At 44.3% G+C, this 8,563-nt stretch overlaps 1 protein-coding gene across 1 annotated transcript; it reads left to right on the top strand.

Annotated features, from left to right (window-relative positions):
• Positions 1–443: 443 nt before the first annotated feature.
• Positions 444–1,533, top strand: LOC143603571 (shikimate O-hydroxycinnamoyltransferase-like). Its single transcript, XM_077080341.1, has 2 exons — positions 444–831; positions 1,231–1,533. Exons 1-2 carry the CDS (start codon positions 589–591, stop codon positions 1,531–1,533), a joined length of 546 nt encoding a protein of 181 aa, XP_076936456.1. The 5' UTR covers positions 444–588.
• Positions 1,534–8,563: the final 7,030 nt, after the last annotated feature.

Here is an 8,563-nt window from a genome sequence, read left to right as displayed (position 1 = left end):
CTATAAATATGTGAGTGCGTTTTGTAAATTGTATTGTATAGTTACGATTGATTGCGAGTAGAGAACAAATAAAATGATTTGTTTGAAAGTTAATTTGGGCGTTTATTGTACATATTATATAACTTTTTAATATTTTTTGAAAATGATTGTAAATGAAGAAAAGGAAATATAATAATAATAATAATAATATAAAATTTATTATTTAATAAAAAATTATACATTATAATTTTTAGGTAATTATATTGATATAGCAGAGAACATTTGCATCGTGTATCCATTATAAATCCAACAAGTTAACATAAGCCTATAAAGAGTCATCCACCTTCTGGATAATACAACACACCAATCCCCAAACCTCACGTGTCCATTAACTGATTCCTCAAATTCACACCAAACCTGTCGGAGAATCTTCAAAAGCATCCGATGAAGGTAATAGTGAAAGAATCATCAACTATAAAGCCCGCCAAATCAACTCCAGTTACCCGGATATGGAACTCGAACCTCGACTTAGTTGTCGGTCGGATCCATATCCTAACGGTTTACTTCTATCGACCCAATGGGTCCTCGAGTTTTTTCGATTCGGGGGTTATGAAGGAAGCTTTGGCTGGAGTTCTTGTTTCGTTTTATCCGATGGCTGGACGGTTGGCAAAAGACGGCAATGGCAGGATTGAAATTAATTGCAACGGTGAGGGTGTTTTGTTTGTCGAAGCCGAAGCGGATTGTTGTATTGATGATTTTGGGGAGATTACGCCGTCGCCGGAGTTGAGGAAGTTGGCGCCGATGGTGGATTATACCGGAGAGATTGATTCTTATCCATTGGTTATTACACAGGTGTGGTGGTCGTTAGGTTTGTTTAATTAATAAATTTAAAAAAACAATGACGAAACTAGAAATTTATGGAAGAAGGTTAAAAGTAAAATAACAAAATATTGTTAAAAAATATTGTTGAAATTTACTAGTGAATTCGAGTCTTCTTGTCGTACTCGAGAAATCAGTGAAAAGAAAAGAATAAAATAATAAGTAAAATTAGAAATAAGTTTTTAAAATTTAAATTTAACTAGGGTAAATACCTTAAATACTTATCCACTTTAACCACTTCTTATAACCAGGGTAACTTTTATTTGGTTTGGTTTTTCAGTTTCGACAAAAAGTATATCTGGTATAGCCAGTTTTTTGTGAACTTTTATATCTAGACATGTTTTCATTTTGTCCGCATATTTTGCGTGTTAGGTTACATGGTTCAAATGTGGCGGGGTTTCCTTAGGGTGTGGATTGCACCATACATTATCAGATGGACTCTCGTCTCTTCATTTCATCAACACATGGTCTGACAAAGCTCGAGGTTTATCGGTCGCGGTCCCACCATTTCTTGACCGCACCCTTCTCCGAGCCCGGAACCCACCTACACCAATGTTTGACCATGTTGAATACCACCAACCACCGTCGATGATCGCCCCATTGGAAAACGAAAAATCCCCATCTCACTCCAAGTCCACATCAACCGTGATGCTACGCCTCACACTTGATCAGTGAAGAAACACTAAGTGAACCCTGGGCAGATTATAGATAATCTGGGGTTTAAGTAATGTTTCCCACGAGGATGAGGTCCAGCAGAGAAGGTTTCTTCAAGGGACCTGCAAAACAGACACCGTAAGCTCGTCACTGAGAAGGGGGGGGTTCCTCCTTGTGACCACTCTCCGGCGTGAGAATCAGACTAGATTGCTCTGAATATAAGTGTATATTAAGAGATTGCTAGATAAGATTGAGATATCAGATGCTGTCCTTACCATTCCAAGGTGTTGGAGTATTTATAGCCGAAGGTAGGTTTCCTAGAAGGTACAGCCGGCTGAATAGTATTCCTGTTCCACCAACAGTGGACTACGCACAGGCCATGCTGGTTGGTGGATAGACTACGGCCAACAGTAAAGGTCGGCTGTATACTGTTCCTTTACTGCCGGCTACGCACTGTTCCACCAACTGTAGGCTGCGCACGTCCCATCGTAAGGGTTGGTGAGTAGGCAGCGGCTAATAGTGACAAACAGTACTAGAGGGTGCTCCTCCTCGTATTGTTGTCGGTGAGCTGTCACCCTGTGATTGGTTCATGGGCTGCTCTGGTCAAATTGTCTGTTCCGCCCATACCTTAGTAGGTATAGTACGAAAGACCTTCCAGAAGCATACGGACTGGCTCATTTAGGCGGGAGTATTCCCGCCTTGCTCATTCCTTCATGTGACTACTGAAGTAGTGAATGCCTTGTGCGTGTAGCCTTGCTGTTAGTGCGGGTAGCCTTCCCTGATGGCTTGTATCCGCAGCTGCGGGAACAGGCGGGGTACTTCACCATTGGGAGGCTTTCCCTGCGGGTACAGCTGGCGTACTGCGCGTAAGGTTCTCTGAGCATGGTGGGTCCTGCTGGAGCAGTTGGTCATTGCGCAGACGTCCCTATTCAAGGTGAGTCTTGCGGGTCCAACTGGGCTCTGCTGGGACCTACCTCTTCAAGTCCCCCCATGTAACACCCCGACCAAAGGCGGATTATACATCGGGGCGCCACATATTGCTTCATTACTCGCGACACTATTGGTGTCAATATTTATTAATACACATTTTATCGCGCACGCGCAGCGGGGAAAATAAAGAACATAAATCAAAATATAAATCAATATATTATAAATTATAACATTCAAACAACATTAACTTGTCTTGATACATTTTAATTCTAGGTCCAAAAGTAAAAACGTCCTACGTGTCCACAAGCTCCAAAACAGCTACTGCAAACCTGAACATGTGTTAAAATAAACGTCAAACACTTGCGTGTTGGTGAGAAATCAAGTTTAATAGATAATCATAGATAATCATAGTAAATCTGCGCGCAACACGTGTATGTCTAGAGTTTAACAAGGGTGTAATCAGATTGTGATCAAGCCTAAGATAGTTCATAGATCATAGTTCAATCCATGCTCCCAATTGAGCATAAAAACGAGAAAACATCTGTGCAAGTGTAAACAAAGAAAACCGTAAACGATAGGTCTCCCGTGTTCAACTAATGGTACCAACGGAACTGCGGAATAGGCCGAACAAAGCGGTTAATGATACACACATACAAATAAACAGCCAAGTAAACGTCCTCAACACATGGGATACTGCGCGACTAAAGTTCATAAACAAGTTTAAGACTCAAGTTTTTGTATGAACACATGAACATCCCAAAGCATTTAAAATAAAAAGGGATTAGATACGAGATAACTCACATGATAAACGATGCGGTGATAGATAAAGCAAGAACCAACTTTAAACAAGCACAAGTTAACCTATAAATAAGATTATTGTTTTAATGATTTGTTTTAAGTCTTGATTATAAGTTAGCATAATTAAATAAGTAAATTATTATATATAATATATATTACCGGAAAAGCAGGGCAGAACAGGAAGGACGACGGAGGCAGAGAGGAAGACGGCAGAGAGCAAGGAGCAAGAGAACAGGAGAGATTAAGTGTTTGTGTGTGATGTGTTATGAAAAATAATACTATTATTTATAGAGAAACCCTAGGGAACACAATCCCTAGAAAAAGGGGAAAAGATCTCAAAAAGTAAAAGATTCCAAAAGCAAAAGATATCAAAAGATATGGCAGCTGCAGGGGGCAAGATAAAAGCTGACAGGGAACAGTAACAGGCATGGGCGGTTCAGATAAAGGTACTGGTCAAGCATGGCAAAAGCAGATCTCAAAAGATAATGTCAGTCACTTTTTCTACCAACCAATGGGGGTTGGTACGCATGCTGCGCCGAAAGTAACTATTCAGACATTAGATAGGTTAGGTCAACAGCACAGAAGATAAGACAACACAAAAGCAAACGGCTAGATTTAAACAGAAGATACAAGGGTTAAGCGCGGGAAGGCTGAGTGCGTGAGCGCGAAGGCTGGCACAACAATCCTTAGCGCACTGCGGGAAGAATCACATCCTTAGCGTGCTGCGTGAAGAACAAGAATTCTAAGCGCATCGCGGGAAGAACATACATTCTTAGCGCATTGCGGGAAGAACATGCATTCTTAGCGCGCTGCGAGAAGAGTTCTCTTCACGCATCGCAGGAACAAGATGTCTTCACGCATTCTTCCATGTAAGGAGTCTGGCGCGTGGAGCTGCAGACATCCTTAGGCGGGAAGAACCAAAGGACAAGCAAAGAGGAAAACAAGGCGTAAGGGCGGGACGGCGACAAGAGGGAAAAGAAGGCGGAAAGAGAGAAGGAAGAGGGACGGGACGGCGGAAAGAAAGAGAGAGAGAGGCGGGAAGGAAAATATATATTATTATTAAAAGTAAAATATAAGTATAAATATTAAATAATAAAAGAGAGATCGGGTCAGAGAAACGGGTACCTGGGTCGGGTCGGATCGGGGCAGATGTCACAGTCTCCCCTACTTTAAGAAATTTCGTCCCGAAATTTATCTCGAAGTAGGTTGCGCAGAGAACAGGTGCGGGTACTTGATCTTCATTTGATCTTCCCTTTCCCATGTAAACTCGGCTCCGCGCTTGGACTCCCAGCGAACCTTCACGATAGGGATACGACTGCGCTTGGTTTGCTTAACCTCGCGATCCATAATCTCAACAGGCTTCTCAACGAAATGCATAGTTTCATCAACTTGAACTTCATCAAGTGGAATGTGAAGGTTCTCGTCAGCTAAACACTTCTTGAGATTGGATACATGGAACGTTGGATGCACATTACTGAGCACGGGCGGCAGGTCAAGTCTGTAGGCAACTTTTCCCACACGCGCGAGAATCTTGAATGGACCAACATAACGAGGAGCAAGCTTACCCTTCTTCCCAAAGCGGACAACACCTTTCCAAGGCGACACTTTGAGGAGAACAAGATCACCAACTTGAAATTCGAGAGGCTTTCGCCTACGATCTGCGTAACTCTTCTGTCGGCTTCTGGCAGTCAGCAAATGATCACGGATCTTGGCGATTTTATCGGTTGTCTCTTGAACAAGTTCGGGTCCTGTGATTTGAGTTTCACCCACTTCGCTCCAACAAATTGGGGAGCGGCATTTACGACCGTAAAGTGCTTCAAATGGGGCCATACCGATACTGGAATGATAGCTGTTGTTATAAGAAAACTCGATCAAAGGCAGGTGTGAATCCCAATTACCTCCAAAATCAAGAACACAAGATCGGAGCATATCCTCAAGAGTTTGAATAGTTCGCTCAGACTGACCGTCAGTCTGAGGATGATATGCCGTACTCATGTCCAAGCGAGTTCCTAGCGCAGATTGGAGAGATTTCCAAAAGCGAGATATAAAACGGCCATCGCGATCGGATATGATGCTCAAAGGAGTACCATGGCGGCAGACGATTTCCTTGACATAAAGCTGCGCGAGATGCTCAACACGGTAGTTTTCACGAATGGGCAGAAAGTGAGCAGATTTAGTCAATCGATCCACTATTACCCAAATGCTATCATGTTTGCTTGCTGTCAAAGGTAACTTGGTAATAAAGTCCATCGCTACACATTCCCATTTCCACGTAGGAATTTCTGGTTGTTCGAGCAAACCAGATGGGCGTTGGTGTTCAGCTTTAACTTTAGAACAAGTCAGGCACTTAGCTACGAACACAGCAATATCCTTTTTCATGCCAGGCCACCAATAAGTAATGCGCAAATCCTTGTACATCTTATCAGCGCCAGGATGAATAGAATATCGAGATTTGTGCGCTTCACAAAGGATATCAGCGCGAAGATTCTCATCACAAGGGATCCAGATGCGATTAAGATAGCAGAGAATTCCACTCAGATTAGGGACAAAGAGTGCTTCCGCGCCACACGCTAACTCGGCGCGAAGGTTACCATTACTGATGGATGCGCGCTGCGCGTCACGAATACGCGATTCAAGGTTGCTTTGAATCGGCGCGAAGTGAAGCTGGGTGCGCGGCAAGATACAGTTAAGTTGGCAGGGTTTTCGGCTGAGCGCATCGGCTACCACATTAGCCTTACCAGGATGATACCGGATCTCACAATCGTAATCGCTGATGAGTTCGTTCCATCGGCGTTGCCTCATGTTAAGTTCCTTTTGATCAAAGATATGCTGAAGGCTTTTATGGTCAGTGTAGAGGATACACTTAGTACCATAAAGGTAGTGTCTCCAGATCTTCAAGGCAAAAACAACTGCACCAAGCTCGAGGTCGTGAGTTGTATAATTCTTTTCATGAACCTTGAGTTGCCTTGATGCGTAAGCGATAACCTTGCCTCGTTGCATAAGAACACAACCGAGACCTTGGTTGGATGCATCGCAATACACGACAAAATCATCATTACCCTCAGGTAGCGCAAGAACAGGAGCTTCACACAACAAACGCTTGAGCGTTAGAAAGGCTTCTTCTTGCTTCGAGCCCCAAATATACGGTTTACCTTTGTGCGTCAGAGCTGTTAAAGGCAAAGCGATCTTTGAGAAGTTCGAAATGAAACGCCGGTAATAACCAGCTAAGCCCAGAAAGGAACGGATCTCAGAAGGAGAGGATGGCGTAATCCAGTTCTTGATTGCTTCAATCTTGGATGGGTCGACATGAATACCCATCTTGTTTACAACATGACCAAGAAACTGTACTTCATCAGACCAAAATTCACACTTGGAAAGCTTAGCATAGAGTTGCTCGGCTCTAAGCTTTTGCAATACCAATCGGAGATGTTGCTCATGCTCGGCCTTGGTCTTAGAATACACCAGAACATCATCGATAAACACGATCACGAATTTATCCAAGAAAGGCCTACACACCCGATTCATAAGATCCATGAAAACGGCGGGTGCGTTGGTTAGACCGAAGGACATGACCAAGAATTCAAAATGGCCATAACGAGTACGAAAAGCAGTCTTCGGAACATCTTCATCGCGGATACGCAACTGGTGATAACCAGAGCGGAGATCAATCTTCGAGAAACAGGAGGCACCTTGGAGTTGATCAAAGAGGTCGTCAATACGCGGTAAGGGGTACCGGTTTTTAATGGTGAGTTTGTTCAACTCGCGGTAATCAATACACATGCGAAACGATCCATCTTTCTTTTTAACGAACAACACCGGAGCACCCCAGGGCGAAGAGCTAGGGCGAATGAATCCTTTAGCAGTCAACTCTTGAAGTTGGCTGGCCAATTCTTGCATCTCAGCGGGTGCAAGACGATAAGGAGATTTAGCTACGGGGGAAGCACCAGGGACAAGATCAATACGGAACTCGACTTCACGAGCGGGAGGGATACCAGGAAGATCATCAGGAAAAACTTCAGGGAAATCACGCACAACAGAGATATCGCGAAGCTTCTTCTCTTCAGCAGGTTTAACCACATGGGCTAAGAATGCAACACACTTCTTCCGCATGAGTCTTTGGGCTTCGGCGCAAGACATAAGTTTAAGACCACTGGAGGGTTTTTCGCCGTAGATATGAAGATCACCATTTTCTCGAGGTATGCGAATCAATTTCTTGGCGCAAATAACTTCGGCGCGATTCTTCGAGAGCCAGTCCATACCAATAATAACATCGAAGCTTCCAAGAGGCATAGGGATGAGGTCGATCAGAAAATCGTTTTCGTTAAGGTTAAGCGTGCAATCTTTAATCACAGAGTTAATTAAAACAGTTTCACCATTAGCCAATTCAACTGAAAAATCTTCTTTTAAATTATCGCGCGGTCGCGCAAGCTTCCGCTCGAAGGCGCGAGAAATAAAACTTCGATCAGCGCCAGTATCAAAAAGCATAGATGCATAAAATCCATTAAGCAAAAATGTACCATTAACTACGTCGTTATTCGCTTGCGCTTGGTGCGCGGTTATGTTAAAAGCTCGGCCACGCGTCACTTGGTTCGAAATTTGGTTCACCGGATTCGCTTGAGTAATCTGAACTTGTAGCCTTGGGCACGCGTTCCGGAAATGACTGGGATCACCGCAGTTAAAGCACGATCTGGGTCGTGGGTTTTGGTAAGTTGGCTGTGGGTTCTGCGGGTAGGCTGGTGGTGTTGGCGCAATCGGATTGGAGGGAGGGGTTCTACAGTACTCAACGGAGTGACCTACGCGGCCACATCGGTTACATTGTCGACACGGGACTTGAGGTGGGTGATGAAGTCTACAGGTTGGGCAAAAGGGTTGGTTTCCTGTGTAAGGTTTCTTAGTTGGCGGGGCAGGGAGTGCGGGATTGGTTAAGGCATAGTTGTGGACTACAGGAGGTGCTGGGTAGGTTGACAGTGGGTTAGGCGCGTAAACTGGAGGTTGATAAATGGGTTGCTGGACAATGGGCGGGTTGGTAAGCGCATAGGCTTGTCTGCGCCTACGTTTCTGGTTATGGTTTGAGGGTTCTGGTTTGGTTTCTGTTGGTTCAGGGACAGTCTTGGTGGGTTTGGTCTTCTCAGTTCCCCGCAGGAACAGGGTTCCTGCTCTGACATGGTTGTCGCTGAGCACAGCGGCCAATTCGATGGCGTCAGAGAGGGTAACTGGGTTTCTGGCCCATACAGAATCTTGAATTTCCATGGGGAGACCCCCAAGAAATTTCTCGATTGCTCGGCGGGAAGGGGTAACAAGGTGAGGGACCAGTAAGCTTAGC

This window comes from Bidens hawaiensis, unplaced genomic scaffold (assembly GCF_021521415.1).
Source record: "Bidens hawaiensis isolate Kalapana, Puna unplaced genomic scaffold, B.hawaiensis_p1.1 tig00062159_1, whole genome shotgun sequence".
Taxonomy (NCBI): domain Eukaryota; kingdom Viridiplantae; phylum Streptophyta; class Magnoliopsida; order Asterales; family Asteraceae; genus Bidens; species Bidens hawaiensis.
The sequence above is the reverse complement of the archived record's forward strand: the minus strand, read 5'-3'. Positions and strand labels throughout refer to the sequence as shown.

What these genes read in the sequence shown, in the direction of transcription:
- LOC143603571 (XM_077080341.1), top strand. Translation starts at nt 589, where the DNA reads ATGAAGGAAGCTTTGGCTGGAGTTCTTGTTTCGTTTTATCCGATGGCT. An exon ending in ATCCATTGGTTATTACACAG is followed by an intron (nt 832 to 1,230) that starts GTGTGGTGGTCG and finishes TTTGCGTGTTAG; the next exon opens with GTTACATGGTTCAAATGTGG.